At 38.2% G+C, this 17,316-nt stretch overlaps 1 protein-coding gene across 1 annotated transcript; it reads left to right on the top strand.

The window, feature by feature from the left end:
• Window positions 1–1,162: 1,162 nt before the first annotated feature.
• prkag1 (protein kinase, AMP-activated, gamma 1 non-catalytic subunit) lies at window positions 1,163–16,276 on the top strand. Its single transcript, XM_088338418.1, has 13 exons — window positions 1,163–1,285; window positions 4,837–4,888; window positions 4,956–5,056; window positions 5,293–5,374; window positions 5,445–5,503; window positions 6,078–6,123; window positions 6,214–6,268; window positions 7,466–7,592; window positions 9,267–9,432; window positions 10,993–11,030; window positions 11,361–11,507; window positions 13,608–13,707; window positions 13,781–16,276. The coding sequence occupies exons 1-13, from the start codon at window positions 1,277–1,279 to the stop codon at window positions 13,789–13,791; spliced, it is 993 nt and encodes a 330-aa protein (XP_088194544.1). The 5' UTR covers window positions 1,163–1,276; the 3' UTR covers window positions 13,792–16,276.
• Window positions 16,277–17,316: the final 1,040 nt, after the last annotated feature.

Genomic DNA, 17,316 nt, shown 5'->3' with positions numbered 1-17,316 from the left:
ATCATTTTGCGTTTTAATTTTTTGTCAGTTTTTTTAATTCAATAGTTTAAACCTAATGCATTTAAACAGCGGTCTCAGACTTGAGGTCCAGGGGACATTTCTGGCCCTTGGGATGATTGTTTGAAGCCCCTGCCTTAATGAGAAAGTTTAAGGGACCGTGCATTATTTGAATACTAAATGTTGCGGTAATCTGTAGTGTGACTAGTGGCAATTATGTTATCTCTATGTGAGGTTCATGTAAAATGTAGAGAAATTTCTCGACCTTAGAGTATTTTAAAACTGCACATCTGTATGACAGTTAATGTATTTTTACTATTTATTTAGACACTTTTTTAATGAATTTCATTTTTTTACCACTTGGAGGCACTGAATAATACATAGTCTCAAAGGCCTGTACAGACTATAGACTTACAACAAAATAATAATACAATTGTGTCAAAAGTATTGTAAACTTGTATGTGTTAAGAATAAAAGTGTATATTACATTTTAATGAAAATAAATAAGTACATAAATAGATATAAGGCGGAGGGGTTAAAACTTTATAAATTTTGGGGGTGCTTGAGCACCGCCATAAACGGGTTGGTTACGCCCATGCCTCGAAAGCTAGAACCTAGCTCCGGCGGCACCCAGGTAAATGGAGTCCCCAGCTTTATAATATATAATCGGGGCTTGCTTGCTCCAAGTAGCCCTTTAAGAAAACCTGAGAAACTTGTAGACTTTTTCTCAAAATACTTGACCAGAGGTGGATCATTGTGATTTTCTAGGAAATTTGATTTCTAAATGGCATGAGAAATAATTGACCCGATCAGTGTGTCTAAATACATGATTGAGTCTCCCAAATTCAATTTTATAACATGCATATTATTGATATTTATAAATCACTCGGAGTTCTTCTTTAAGGGATATGTTTTTTTTTGTTTGACCGGGCCAATTTTAACCCCAATTCTACAACTTGGTAATAACACAGTAACAACGTAGTAATAACATATTGCTATTATAGGAATACATTTTAAACTTCCTAACCCTTCTTACTAATCAGTAACAAAAACGTAGCTCTCAGTAAAAAATGTTTAATGATCCCTGATTCATAACGTTACATTTTGATGCAGGGCCAGATTTTTTTTTACCTTCTGCGTTTGCCGTAGCAGTAATAAGGCAAAATTCTGCCAGCCTTTCGCAACGCTCCGGTTGCTCTCCGGATTAGTTGGAGCAGTCGACTGTTTGTCATACGACCCCGGGCTGTCTGTGGAGGAAACGCGACACTACGAATGGAATATGGAGTGTGTAAGTCTACCAGCGATCTTTATAACTTTTTTATTATCTCAAAAATGATTATTTTGTAAAAAGTCTTAAACAAGCTAACAGTGTAGCAACGATGCTAACCAACAACATCGCGACGGAGCTAGCTGTCTGACACTTCTGACCAACGCTGTCCGTGAAATGATATAATTTCAGCGGGTGATATTAATGTCTTTTGACTTTTTTTGAGTGAAAAATATGTTCAAGTTGTTTGTGTATTTTTGGGGAATATTGTTGATAGGCACCGACTCGCCAATGCTAACCTTAGTAGCTTGGAGTTCCAAGCACAACATAGCAAAGCAACAAGTTTCATTTTCCCTTGTTGGTTTTCTTTTAAACGTTGTTATCTTGGTAACGTATCACTGTTTACACACAAACACGCCAATAAAATGGTCTTATTGTCTTCTAAAGCAGGGGGTCACTCACCTTTTCTAAGCGGAGTGCTATCCGTTTTATATGCAGGTCTAAAATAACAATTATGTCATCACGTTGTTGTTTCTATGTTACTTACTAATAGGTTATTATGGGGTTGTACATATAAGAAGTAGGTTTTAAGCAGGCTCAGCCAATCACTACAACATCTGCCTTGTTAAAGGGAAGAATTGATCATGAATTTAAAGGCACTGATTCCTTATGCCAGTTAGAAATCATACTTCTTAGAAAATTGCAATGACCCATCACTGATGGGCTGTTGTCCGTACGGGCTACTCACCAGGCACCACGTTGGTGAACCCTGATCTGAAGATTGACTGAAACAGCGATCATGTTTTAAAGGCGTGTACTATTGGTGTGTGTTGGTGAATGGGTAAGTGTGAAATACATTGTAAAGAGCTTTGGGAGGTCTTCATTGACTTGAAAAGCGCTATATAAATGCAGACCATTTACCATTTACCGTCTACTGCAGAGGTGCATGCATACCTGTTTTTAAACCAGTTCACAAGAGCTAGATCATTGTGATTATCTAGTAAAATGTTTTTGTAGTGGTTGAGTCTGTTTAACCATACTTGAAATAACCTGGTAATAACAAAGCAGCAACATAATGATAACATGATAAGCTTTAATTTTAGAAATGTATATCAGACTGGGGGCAATTTACGCTAATTAGTCACAAAAAGTATCTCTCAGCTTGAAAAGGGCTCCTGGTCTACTGCCAAAACAATCTTGTTTTAATCTGGTGAAAAATTTAGCTCGAACATTCTTTTTCTGAATGGAAAACCGACTGACCAACGTCACACGCATACTAGTTGGGTCCCAAGGACTTGGTTTGATGTTATCACGGGTTTACGCTAATTTAGTTGGATGTTCAAATGAAAGATGAATGTATAAGGCATTGTTTTTTTGTACTTGGTAAAATTGGATGCAGAGGCTCATGGCTCTCCCCTTTATTGATTTTCTGTATATTCCCAAAAAAGCACTGAAAGTTAGTCTTTGGACTCTATCCACACATACATTGGCGTTACACCACTTAATCTGACAGAAGCTCGTGGATATCAATTGCCGACATCCATAAAACATCGCCGACAAATTGTTGAGACCACCAGGTGCTCAGTGGATTGTTATCGGCTCCGGGATGACACTGAGGCGGCGTTTAAATCTAAGCTCAAAACACACCTCTACTCTATAGCATATGAACAATCTATATTTTATGTTGATAATATGTGTATTATCTGCCCTCATGTAGGTTTTAGATGAGGGGATGGTGTCATAATAGTCTGTAATAATAGTTTGCAATGGTCTTTGATCTGTGCAGCCCTTTGAGACTCTTTGTGATTAAGGGCTATACAAATAAACATGACTTGACAAACATGACATAAACATTAGTCTAAAATATTGCGCTGTTTCTCGGCTGATATGAGCTCAGAAAAAAAGCCAATTGTCCCCGAAAGCCTGGCCGAAAGGAGTGCACCCTTATCCGGTGAGTGGAGGGCAGAAATAATTTCTGAATGAAGGCAATGTCACCTTTCGGGATTGCTGGGGCACACTAAAACGTCTTGCAGATGATAGTGCACTGTTGGCCAGCTGAAACAAGTCCAAGAAATTGTATTATTTCAACCCTAACCCTTACATCAATTGCTTTTTCTAGCGTGTATGGGTCTTGTTTGTACCTCAGTGAACATTTGTTGACGTAACTAAGCCTGAAAGTTTAACGATGGCCATACGAGAGCTATGATTGCCATTTTTTCCAATGTCAATCACAATAATATTGAGGTAAGCATACTGGTTGACACCTAAACCACTAGGGCCGCCACTACTTGGGTTGCCCGGATGATGTCATGTGATTAGGAAGGGTCAGTATACAGGTTAAATATTTATTTGAATTGGTAGATGAGTGAGTACCGATGTTAGATACCTGTATCAGTACCGTACCTGCCTATTTTTAAGTTATCGGTAGTTGAAATGGCAGGTGATACCAGTTTTATTGGTTTTCTTGTGGTCATTTAACAGTCAGGTATCTGAAATTAAAGATAGAGTTAAATTTCAATACATAAATGTAATATTTAGGGAACATACTGGGTTGTAATTTAAAAGTATGTCTTTAGATTTATTTAGCAAGGAATTGGAATTGTATGTACAGTTTGTGGTATCAGTATCTGACTATTTACAATTTGATTATTTAGGATTGTTCTGGAAAAAATGGGGTAACAAACACTTCAAATTTAAAGAGGCAGTCTTATACAATTGATTTTGCACTTTAGCCACGTACCTTGTATGTCAACAAACACAGTGCATCTCAGTTTCTGGCTGTGATTTAGAGGCAGGTATAGGAGGGAAGATTTTATGTGCCAGAGCTACCAAATACTTCAGGAGTTTACTATGCCAGTTTCAAGTAAATCACAAAATATGCATTTTCTTTAAAAACTACAAAAATCGGGGAAAAAAATGACCAATGGCAATTTTTGTGTTCTAAATGTTGATTGTTACAAATCTGTTGATTGTTACAAATATTAAACAGTTACTTTCATTTCATATTTATAGAACAAAGGTATTAATAATTGCTACTTTGTTGTTTGCAGTTATTTTTCAAGTGATAACATTCTCTTAATCTGTTCTGATATACGTAGTAATCCATATTTGGCAGGTCTGATGTGGTATGTCACGGGGTTTGGATGAATCCAAAGCAAAATCTAAAAGAATGTTGTTGATTTAACACATTTATTAAAAAATAGTTTTTTTTATAGTTTTTAAAATTGTGCTGTCTATAAGCTTCATTTTCTTTTTTGAAAAAGGGGGAATTTGCCAAAATTCAAAATTTCCATGGTACATCTAGCCGTATAAGATAATTAATTGAGCTGAATTACTGTATCACTGTAGTAGACTGGGAGGTCGGTGGTTCGCGCCCCGGCCGAGTCATTCCTAAGACTTAAAAAGTGGTCGGCGGCGCCCTCTGTTGGCTGCGGCTGCATCGGCTCGCTACAACGGGTCAGGTGTAATCGACATTTCGTTCTGTGTACATTGTTACACAGAATGACAATACAAGGAAATTATTATATTATTATTATTATTTAAAAATTACTTCGATTTTTTTTTTCTTTCAGATTCCGGCAACTATCGAAGATCTTGAAAACAAAAAAGATCCCCTCATTGAGGGTAGGATACAAAGTTTCCGAATGATGATATTCGAAAAGTTTCTCACCTGTCTTGCACCTTCCTTCAGACCCAGAGCACAATGTGTACACCAGGTTTATGAAGTCCCATCGCTGTTATGACCTTGTGCCCACCAGCTCCAAATTGGTTGTTTTTGACACATCTCTTCAGGTTTGTTATAATGTTTAACCATAAACTAAAGTGGAACTGAAATTAAGTTATACTTAAACCCATTTTGGCTTAAATGGCAAAAAAACACAAGAAAATGTTTCTGCAACTCATTGCCAACTTTAGAATCACCCCCTCTTAAGCAAAACGTTTTTAGGAATGCATGACAATAAAAACAGGTCGGAGACTGAAGGAGAATTTATAACATTGAAAAATATTGCGTCTCTCTCATGTTCCAGGTCAAGAAGGCATTTTTTGCCCTTGTTTCCAATGGAGTGAGAGCAGCTCCTTTATGGGATAGTAACAAGCAGTGCTTTGTTGGTAAGATTATTTTGTACCGTAATTTGAGGTTGCTTAAAAGAAAACAAAAATGGCTTGATTCTTTTTGCAGGCATGCTAACTATCACAGACTTCATTAACATTCTTCATCGCTACTATAAATCACCTCTGGTAGGATAATATATACAGACGCTCCCCTACTTATGACCATCCGACTGACGAAAAACGGTCAATGCGAACATTTTTTACGGGATGTCGAAAAATATCCGGACCAGATCCATTCAATATAATTGGTGTAAAGTGTAAAGAAGATGCGAGCCATTTCTTTTGAAATGAAAGTGGAATAAGAAAGCTTGATCCGGTTGATAAAATGGTTGGATAGCTTTTTTGGCCACTCTCTACACGGAGGAGGACCTCTTGAAGCGCATCTTCCAAAAGTGACTTACACTTAATTTTATTTATCTTCATAGAGCATATTATTTTATGAAATGTTTATTTTTGAGTACAAAACAATAAAGGTTACTTATACAAGCCTTAAACATACTTATAAAAACCTTAAACATATATTCCTTACAAAATAAAGCACTGAAGGAACATACTAACAAATTCAACTTACGAACGATCGTCCGGAACTATCTCGTTCATAAGGAGGACAGCGTCTCTATGGAGGTGTGGTTATATTTGGTATATTAGGAGATCAATAATTGATCAATTTATTGTTTTGTTGTTAATCAAAAATATTTAGGTGCAAATTTACGAGTTGGAAGAGCACAAAATAGAAACATGGAGAGGTATGGTTCATACTGATGTTCCAATATTTTCATTACTTCCACACTTCCCGTGTTATTTCTGTTCATGTTTTTGTTTGTGCTTTTTTACAGAGCTATATCTTCAAGACTCTTTCAAGCCCCTGGTTAGCATATCACCTAATGCCAGGTTTGTTTTAAATTGTTTTGACTGAAATTGCCTCCAATGGAAATTGGGTGATTTGTTTGTAATACATTATTGGCGTTTGAAGATAATTCATAAAAATGCATGGATACTTAGAATATTATATAGTGTTTTGTGGCTCAAAACTGCAAAAATATATCTGGAAATGTAACCAAATGTATATAGGAAAATATTGTGTCTCAGATTTTGATTATAATTATTTTTGAGTCACATTAAAACAGTAGACCTACAGAACAAATGTATTAATACGATCGTGCTGTTCACGAATCTTTTAACTGACAGGGTCGTCAGGGCACCAATGGGGACTCAACCCTAGATGGTGAACTCCACCGTTGGTGGTCCCTGGCCTGTTTTTGGGTTGTGGAATGATGCTGTACTGACACAAATAATCCATCTATTCATCCATTATCTGCACCACATATCTTAAGTAGGGTCGCGGGGGTGCTGGAGCCCATCTCAGCTATCTTCGGCCAGTGGGCAGGGGACACCCTGAACTGGTTGCCAGCCAATCGCAGGGCACACAGGGACAGACAACTCGCTCGCTCATTCACTTCTAGGGACAATTCGGACCAGTGAATTAACCTGACATGCATGTTTTTGGAATGTGGGAGGAAACCGCAGTGCCCGGAGAAAACCCACGCAAGCACGGGGAGAACATGCAAACTCCACACAGGAGTTTCGATCTCATGACCTCAGAACTGCGCCGCCGTGCTGCCCGACACAAATAATGTTACAACCAAATCCTTTGCTACGTTGCTAATTTACTCACACCCATACCTCTAGTTAGTGTGTAGAGCCACTGCAATCAATAAGTTGATTTTTGGTGTGTTTTTTTTGTAGTTTTCAGGGCTTCACACAACTATAGGCCTCAATAGCTGTGGTGCAATTATGTCTTTTAAAATTGGTGGAATTGCAAAGGTTTTGATGGCACTATTTATTGAGATACAGCATGACCATATTTGCATACTGTGTTGTATTACTCAACACACCTGCGCTGTTTAAGCAAATTTTTATAATTTTTTTCTACTAACCCTACAGTTGAAAAACGATTGGCATGCGCGAGTGATTTAGTCACATCGTCAAACCCTGCTTTTGCTGATGTTTTAAGCTTTTCTGAAATGATAAGTTGTATCTTCCAATCATAAAATGCAAACTATGTTCCTCTCCCTGGTTTCATTTCAGTTTGTACGATGCTGTATCTTCACTGCTCAAGAACAAGATCCACAGGCTGCCAGTCATCGACCCCCTGACAGGAAACACGCTCTACATCCTCACCCACAAGCGCATTCTCAAATTCTTGAAGCTCTTTGTAAGTTTTTTTTTAGAACAAATTAGAAGTCAATCAGCATCTTGTGTGTGCTTTGGGAGGGTCTCGTGTGCAGTGATACATCGGTACGCGGCCATAATCGGTAATCAAAATCTGAATTGTTTGAGTACCGAAACATTTTTCCAATATAAAATGATTATGTTTCTTTTTATACAGTCCCACTTATTCCAAAATAACATTTTAAAATACTCGTAAAGGTGTACCTAAACAACCATAAATACCCAAAATATTTTTTAAACATGTACTTTAACTTAAAATGTGTCGATAAGAAAGATAAACATTAACAAAAATGCAAAAGTCGTTTTGAAACCATTTTCTCTACCATTGAGCAGTGCTTTAATGGCAGACACTGGTATACTCTTCTCCCATTTCGCAATAATTCTCTTCTTCAACTCTATTGTTCCCGCTGTTTTCGTCTTTTCCTTCCTTACCAGGACCCATTATTGTAGGTGATAAAGGGCAATTAAACAAACCAAATCGCAATCAATTTCCCACGTGTTGTCTGACTTACAATCTCCTCAAATGATGCTACCCACCAAATTTAAAAATTGTGTTTGAAACAACTCAAATATTTTTTTGTCAAACACTTTTTTTTTGTAATATAGTCACTAGAGTACTGATGTATCACTGTACAGTATTTCCTTGTTTTTCACAGGGGCTGCGTTTCAAAAAGGAACCACGAGAGACAAAACCTTCGAAGTAGAAACTTTTATGTTTTTAATTATTTAATTCTAAATCCAGCTCCAGACTTCCTGTGTGGAGTTTGTATGTTCTCCCCGTGCTTGCGTGGGTTTCCTCCGGGCACTCCGGTTTCCTCCCACATTCCAAAAAACATGCATTTCAGGTGAATTGGCCATTCCAAATTGTCCCTAGGTGTGAATGAGCGAGTGAGTTGTCTGTCCCCGTGTGCCCTGCGATTGGCTGGCAACCAGTTCAGGGTGTCCCCTGCCCACTGCCCGATGATTGCTGGGATGGGCTCCAGCACCCCCGCAACCCTACTGAGGATAAGCGGTGCAGCTAATGAGATGAGACATTGAAACCAAAGAACAAACCCTATTACCTAGCTAAATCATTTGTTTAACAGATTGAAAAAAACAATTATAAAGTACAGTACTTTTAGAATATCTTCCGTACTCTCAAATTATAATTTAAAAAATAATCTTGCGCTATACTGCACTATTGAGGGGTGGATTTTTTTTCAGGACACTACTTTTTACTTCAGATCATAATTTGTTGTCGTCATGTGGACGCTATTGGAGAACAAAAATGTGGTGTAAAAATGCTCCCTTTAGCATATGTAGAAGTCAAACTTTGTGATAGAAAGCATCTTTCTATGCTTTATGGTGCTTTTATGGGTTCAGAGCATTGTGTTGCTATGATAGCTTTTAGAGAAACTCAAAATTGATAAAGATTTGTGTGTATGTAATGTAGAATAATCAACCTTTGTTAGGCATGTGTACAGTGTTATTGAGAAACAGGGAGAAAAGGGGCGGGGGGACCGTTTAGCCAATCAGAATGCAAAACACAATTCACAGTGAAAATCAGGGAAGTAGCGAAAGCGTGATAGAGTAAAGTGGGATGCAGCGAGGGGATTACTGTATTTGATATGATCTACCCTTGCCTCACTTGACGAAAGGGCTCGGTTGTTTTTTGCAGATATCGGAGATGCCAAAACCGACATTCCTGAGTCAAACTTTGGAAGAGCTCAACATCGGGACATTCCGGAACATAGCGGTGGTGCGCACGGATACGCCCTTGTACACGGCGCTGGGGATTTTTGTGGAGCAGAGAGTGTCTGCTCTCCCTGTGGTGGATGACAAAGGTTAATAGTCTGTGTTGAATGTCAAAGGGTAAAGCTGGACGCTGTTACTTAGCAACTGAATGTTTTGTACCAAAATCAGTAACATGGTTCACCTAAGTAATGCATCTGAGATGTGCTAAACATGGCCAGCATTTATATGAGTGCTATTTTTTCCCTTTACTCAAATAGTGTGTACAATGGCATAAATCACCAACACAACTGGCACCATCTGCATAGGACGCCCTTGCCGATCCGGGATTTTGCACGGCAACTTTTTAAAGAAAATGGCCAAACATGTTTGATCATTTTGGCACTCGGTCGCAAAATTCACATGAGAAAGTGGCAAGTTGCTCATTTCCTCAGTGTAAGCGCTCTAAATACAAAACACTGCAATGTCAGCATCTGAAAGCATTTAGACACCCTTCTGGAAGATAAATGGATCGATGTTGTTGCCAACATTATTCATATTTTTTATACTAAGAGCAAAACAGTAGGTTTGATGGTACTTTATTCAAGATATATTCAAAAAGCATATATTGAATAAAGTCACAGTATTTCTTCACCTGCAAATCAAACAATGGTCTCAATTTATATATCCAACTTAAACAGCAGGGAAATTTGTACGCTACAGGTCTCTTTCAATATCCATTGTCCAGTCTCTGGAGTTCCCTTTAATCCTCGAGGAACAATGACAAGTAAATGCAATTTTGTCCGATATACTCCAAACATTGTTTGTTATAAGGATGTCGAAAGTGCTCTCCTCCTTTTGACGCAGAAGTAAAAGTAGTCTTTGTAGTCTATCTTGACTCTGTGGTAGTCGCCATCTCGAAATGGCCACATGATCAAAAAACATGTGACCTGGACAACATGGAGTCAGGAGTTTGAAGTTCATGTACCAGATGTCCGCTAATCACGAACATTAAATTTATGAACATGAGCAGAAAAAAAGTATTTGACTGATGTCATAAAACGCTGCATTGATCTCTCTAGTACATTTTCAAGTGTTTTAAATTACTTGAATGTTTATAGTGAAATATTTGCTTCAGATTGTTTTTAAAAAAAAACATCTTGGAAGGAGTTATGCTAAAAAATGAGGGTTAATTATGTATACAATAAAACGGGGAAACAAATTTACATAAAGATGCCAGTTATATACAGTGCGTTACATTACATGTACATTTTCCATTTGTTTGAATCATATCTGGTTTATTGTTAAAGTAAAACAGGTTGAGTCGAATTAAGAATTATGCATGGTTGAGTCATTTTAATTGTATTATTATAAAATTATTTTTTATTTTAATTTAAATACAATAATTTTGTGCTAGCTATCACTTTGGGTAATTTATAGGTTATAATGTTTCATTGATTGTAAATATGTTAAGAACCACGAAAATTACATGTTTTTTTTCCAATAATCTTAGACAGAAATCTTGTTTCAATTGTTCAGCCTGGTCACCAGTTTTTAGCATTTAGCTAACGGTCCTGAGATTAAAAATGCAATTTTCTTACATCACATCCATGCAATAGTAGAGTACACTTTGTTTCCTTTTTCGTTAAACTGTCACCTTTTCTTTTTTGCAGGTCGAGTGGTGGATATTTACTCGAAATTTGATGTCATTGTAAGTGTACAGCCGTCTAAATATTCGTTTTCCTGATTTGAAGTCATGTAATATCGACAGTTATCATGTAACATAATGACATGAATTATTTCCTACTTGCAGTCCTATTTATATCCTTATAGTTTTGTCCAGCACATACAGTTTTTAGAAATTCCAAAACAAAATCGTTTCAAATATGCAAGCAGAGGAGGGATTTAGGGATTTGTATTTCTTCGGTAAGAGCCTTTTAACATTAGTCGAGGTTGATGGAGATTAAAGATCCCACCCGCAATAATACTTCTCAATGTGAGAGCGGGTCAATTTTTTAGTAGGAATTGTTTTTCTCCTCAGAACCTGGCAGCAGAAAAGACTTACAACAACTTGGACTTGACTGTGACAAAAGCCCTTCAGCACCGTTCTCAGTACTTCGAAGGGGTTCTGACTTGCAACCGCCACGAAACGCTGGAGGCCATCATCAACAGACTGGTGGAGGCTGAGGTAAGGTCAATGGAGGATTTCCGCAGTGTTAAGTACTGCTGTATGAAAAGGTTTGGGCACCTGCTTCAAAAATCATTGGTTGTTTGGATCACTAATTTGAGTTAAATATATTTACAGGCTTCATACAGGTGCTTGAAATGCTTAAATTCTAATGTTGTTTGCAAGGATCAAAAAGTTCTTGTATTTTGGGTGAAGTGTTTGTAAATGCCTTAATTGTACCTATGTTTCTCAACAAGTCTTCTTAAAAATGACACAGACCCTGCTCTCTGGTGGTTTTGCTTTGCCACTGCATTTCTTTCCTCAAGATTAACAGCAGCTCGCATTAGTTTGTATGGCATTGTTCTATGAAGCATCATCACCCCTATGGGTCACGCCCAAGAGGACAGGTGCAGGCTTATGCACCAATTTTGGCCGATGCAAAAAATGAATGTAGCGTTTCCTTGCGGTAAATTGTAAAGGGAAAAACTAGCTGCAGTTGAAAATGTAAGCTACATATTACCATTTTTATGACCCAACACCTATATGGGGTGAAATTTGTCTAAAAAAAATAAATACATTTATATATATATATATATATACATACATACGTGATAGTCAGATCCACAAATATGTTCACGATTAACTCAAGATCTAGACCAATGGTTCCCAAACTTTTGCAGGCTGGCGCCCCCTTGGCTCCCCGGTGAAGTCTAGCGATTATGCAAAAGCAAATTTTGCAACGGGCGTTTTCTTCTGTTCCACGTCCGCTTCGTCAAAACCAAAATAGGTCAAAACAAGTCGTGTACCGCTCTTGTTCGGTGCAAGCTTCGTTTCCTTCTCGTTTGTTGACTCTGGGACTATGTTCACAGAGTCCTCCATGACACTCAATGAGCTCACACGGTGGGTGTGACATAGTGTGGCGCTTGCAAACTTTAAATCGCGTTTATTGGCTTGTACTATTATTAAAACTTGCCTCTGATTGGTCGGCGCTTTTAAAACTCGAACAGTTACAATTGTGGTTGGCCAAAACTCAATCACTCGCTACAAAACCTTGAAAAACCGCAGTGCTTTGCGGTTTCACAACCGCGCTACGTTCAAACTTCTGACTCGACTTTGAACTGGCACCGCCTTCTTCTTCCTCACCGCACTCCCCCCAGACCTTTCCACTGCCCCTAGGGGGCGGTACCGCCCACTTTGGGAATCACTGGTCTAGATGAATACACCTGCAAGATTAAAAATCGCATATGTGAAACGTAGATTTATTTGTGGCTCTGCAAAATACATGATCTATACTGGATTTCTTCTTTTAATGGTACTGTAGAACTTGGGAAATTAGCTTTTAAAGCCCTTAAAAATGTGCAACATCTTGCAATTATACAATCGCTCTATATCACATCACAATATCGATTTGATTTCGGTAAATGCAGCCCTATTTAGCCCAGTATTCCGCCTTTTAATGGTACTTAAAGGTATGATTTTGGGCCCGGACCTGAACCCAGCCCGAATTTCCGTCCGGGTTCAGGCATAAATTGTCAATCACTGATTTTTCTTTTTATCCACTGATCATGTGTTCTACGTTTCCTTTTCTTCGTGGAGAAGCTGCACAACCAGTTTATTGTCAGAAATGGAAAATACCACGTTTTCGAGGTAGTCAGTGAAGCGTGCATACTGCGCACCTCAGGAGTGTGGTGATACTTGTCGGAGACTGGAAAAGTCCATTTTACTCCCCACAGATAAAAAGTGAAAATTCAGGTTTTTGTCGGGTTGGGTTTCTCTAATCAAGTTAATCTGTCAGGCTCAGGCGGGTTCAGGCTTTTATACCCTCGGGTCAGGTCGGGCTGGATTTTCCACCCGATCTCACCTCTAACGTTACTGGAGAAAGTCCTTAATAAGTGCTTGAATTTGGCATGAAAATGGTATAGGAACCCTGTAGCGTGCCCTGATACACTGGTTGAAAAACACTGTCCTTCCTTTTCATTTCGTTTCACTAATATCTCTGTCTCCTGTATGATATACTTAACCAAAAATGCTGATATGAACAGCCAACAAATTATAAAGACAAATCTTGAAAAGGATAAGGGCTGCCGCAATATTGTTTGAGGGTAAACGTGTGTCTACAAGGTTCACAGGTTGGTTGTGGTGGACGAGCGAGATGTGGTGAAGGGCATCGTCTCCCTTTCGGATATCCTCCAGGCGCTCGTGCTCACCGACGGGGGCGAAGGTAAGCCGAGCGTTTCGCCGCGGAATAACTCGCAATCGACCCGAAAGTCATCGTTTGATTTTTCTGCTCGTAGGCGGCGCCTGAGGCGTCCATGCGAGGTGAGGCCGGAACAAAGGGAGAAAGACGTGAGGCCAAATGAGTGCTTGAGATCTAGTCTTTTCCTTATATGTGTTTGTCAGTACTGGGAGAAAAAATGAAATGGAATAGGTTTTTAAGATGTGAGCAATAGTACAACAGGAACAAAACAATTCTTGTCAACTGAACTGGAATTGGCCTCAAATAGATGCCGATTTTAATGTTTTATTATACCATAAAAGGACTGAGATCAACTAATTCTAGGGCCTGTATGGTAAACTGATCCTGTTGTATATATTAAAAAAAAAAACATGTTTAAAGTAAAAACAACATTTTTACTTACATAACCCACACCTGACAATAAGCCGCATTTTCCATGATCAGGGTCAGTTTATGCTCATTTTATTCATGTAAAACAGGGGTGTCAAACATGCAGCTTGCCGGCCAAATCAGGCCTGCCAACAGATTGAATCCAGCCCGCAAGACAACACTGAGGGAGTGCATCAGAAAAACAAGTTGCCGTTTTAAATCTTGAAAATAAATGCGTCATGATTTTTCAAAAATTTATTTATAAGGGGACCTACTGTAAGGTTCGGAATATAAGCCGCACCTGGCTATAAGCTGCATGTCCCCACATTGAAACATGAGATATTTACTAAGAAAGACGGTACAGAGTTTTAATAAAATACGGTAACTTAACCCCTTAACGGACTTTCGATTGAAAAGGAAATATGAGTCTGTACTATGTCACTGAAATATTTCACGCCGCATATAATCGGATAGCTTAAACTCTTTGGATCGACACATGAGAGAAATATCACGATCTGTCTGAAACATGATACCTGGAAACTATAAAGCCGGCATAACGTACCCAGGTCGTCCTCAACTCCTTTGAAGGTCCGCAAAAATGGCTTCATGACACGAAGGACAATCCATAAAATCCAACTGTGTGAAATACTTACTCCAAAACATACGATAATGCCGACAGTCAAGAGAAATCCCCCCCAAAATATTTCTCCTCTGTCGGACTGTGCTTCCTGTAATTCGTTTGTTTCGGCACATTAATTCAGTTTAAAAACAAACAGACTTGTAAAATTACTCCCAATACGGTAGTTAGCTCTCTGCTTTCCTTTGACACCTTTTCCACGATGAGAGTCTGTTCATGCTAGTTTTATTCATGCACAAAGCAAGAAGTTACATTAAGCTTTGGTCTTCTTGGACACATATAATCCAACTGTTTCACTCTTACCTGCTCTAGTGCCCCTGGCGGCCGTTAGAAATAATGCATAAATTAGCTGCATCCGTTGCATAAGCCACAGGGTTGAAAGCTGGGGGAAAAAAGTCGCTGCTTTTTTTTACCATATTCTCATACTAATAACATCATTTTTAGGCCGTTTGTTTTGGTAATCTGCGATATGGATTGGTTGACCGACTTGAGAACTTCTACAGCTTTGCAATGGGAAGCTGATTTAGGCAAGAATCTCAATTTGGCCCCCAAAAAAGTGAAATATGCGATATATATCACGCTAGTGTTTTTACCATTTTCGTTTGGTGGGCCCGGAATAAAAAGACTGACAGGCCACAGGTGGCCCACAGGCCGTAGTTTGCCCACCCCTGATTTAGATAACTGACAAACAACTTTTGGAGACGACGGCAGTATTTTGTTATATTTAACTACACACACACACATTGCCGTTGTGGGAAATTCGATAATCCCCTACACCGACTTTATTCGACAAATACACTAAGACATTTTGATTTCAATGTGTCCTTAACGGTACAGTGTGTATTATTTGATCACTAGGTGTCGCTGTATTGTGCAACTGAAAACAAGTGCTAAAAAGCACAAGGAAGAATACATACTACAGTGACTCAAAGCCACCAAACCGCACCATTTTTTTTTTTTGGCCCAGCCTTTCCCTAACTTTTTTCCCCAGATATCCGGAGTAGCACGAACACACAATTATTTGGACGGGTCTAATGATGTGTAAAATAAATGCAAATATCTCAAATTGTCTTTTAAAAAAACATGCAAGTGTATTTGATAGCATACTTTGCTTATGTTTAAAATTGATAGATATTTTTTTTTTAAAGTGGTAGGCGATAAATAATACACACTGTTCCTGAGGTTTTATGTATGAATGGAACTGACAGTTTGAGGTTGTGATGTTCCGTTGCAAATGAAGAACCTCTCGATCTTACCTTGAAAAACTTGATGAGTATGCCAAACAATTTTCTAGCATTGTGTATCAGTTCATGGAAAGGTTTTACATCTAAAATCACATTTTGTTACAATCTATGGAAAAAGGGACTTGTATTACTGTTGACAGTGCTGTGTAATGGCTCTTTATGGAAATGGGGTCCAACGTACAGTAATCATTGTCTATCCTATCCATTATTTCCTTTGGTATTCCATCAATTTTTCTATGTTTCTGATATTTATGTTACATTATTGTAAAGAATCTTTCCTCTGTGAATAAACGAATAAGTCACACTTCCTGAACTTTGAATTATTGAAAAGTGCTTGAATTTTGGGTGAAGTGCTTGTCCATGCTTGAAATGGTTGCCATGTTTGTGAACAAGTCTTTTTAAAAATGACACTGACCATGCTCTGTGGTGACTTCTTAGCCTTTGCATTTCTTTTTCCCTCTTTTTTAACGGCAGCTGGTATTTGTTTGTATGGCATTGTCCTATGAAGCGTCATCGCCACCTACGGGTTGTGCCCCAGAGGACAGGTGCATGCTACGCCTAAACGACACTATGAAAGGTGTTTTAGTGTTAGCGTTACAAATCCATTATGGACATTTATCATCGGCCATGCAAAAAATGAAGGTAGCATTTCCTAGTGGTAACTTGTAACTGAAAATGCATATTATCATTTTTACCCAACACCCTTATGGGGAAAGATTTGTCTAATATATATATTCGCGAGTTACTCAAGATCTAAAAATTATGTCTTGACAAATGCACACGCATGATAAAAAAATCATGAAAATTGTAGATATAGGTTGTACGAACCCTGACTATATTTTTAAACTGTTTTACTCATTTTAAACTCTATTTTCTGGAAAAAAAAGAAACAATTCTTAAAATTAGGTTAAATGATCTGACTGTACTAAACTTTTTTTTTTTTTTTAAAATAAGAAAATCATTTTCTGATTCTAATCATTTTTATTATGTGCAATACTTTCACTTATTTTTTTCCGGAGCAATCTTAAACAGCTTCATCAAACAAAAGAAGTTAAATATATTTCCCAGTACTACCTCGTGAGCAGATAATTAGTATATCATGCAAGGTTTTCCAACCTGGTGTCCACGGGTACCAGGTGGCCCCCTAGGAACACCTGAGTAGCTCTGGTTTTCTAGGAAATTAATTTCTAACTGGCCTGAAGTTTTAGCGGTTGACTGGGCCTATTTTATTTCTAATAATTGGAAACCTGGTAAAATCATACAGGCATCAAAATAGGCCGGTAGTTAAAATGGTGAGAAGCCTCCAGAGCAGGGGTGTCAAACTCATTTTAACTTGGGGGGCCA

Source organism: Urocampus carinirostris, chromosome 6 (genome assembly GCF_059441175.1).
Source record: "Urocampus carinirostris isolate Australia breed hairy pipefish chromosome 6, RoL_Ucar_1.0, whole genome shotgun sequence".
Lineage (NCBI taxonomy): Eukaryota > Metazoa > Chordata > Actinopteri > Syngnathiformes > Syngnathidae > Urocampus > Urocampus carinirostris.
This window is presented reverse-complemented; position numbering and strand designations above follow the sequence as displayed.

Bases quoted from the DNA above. Each gene is read 5' to 3' on its own strand.
- prkag1 (XM_088338418.1), top strand. The intron at 6,124-6,213 runs GTATGGTTCATA...GCTTTTTTACAG, and splicing joins CAAAATAGAAACATGGAGAG to AGCTATATCTTCAAGACTCT. The intron at 7,593-9,266 runs GTAAGTTTTTTT...TGTTTTTTGCAG, and splicing joins TCAAATTCTTGAAGCTCTTT to ATATCGGAGATGCCAAAACC.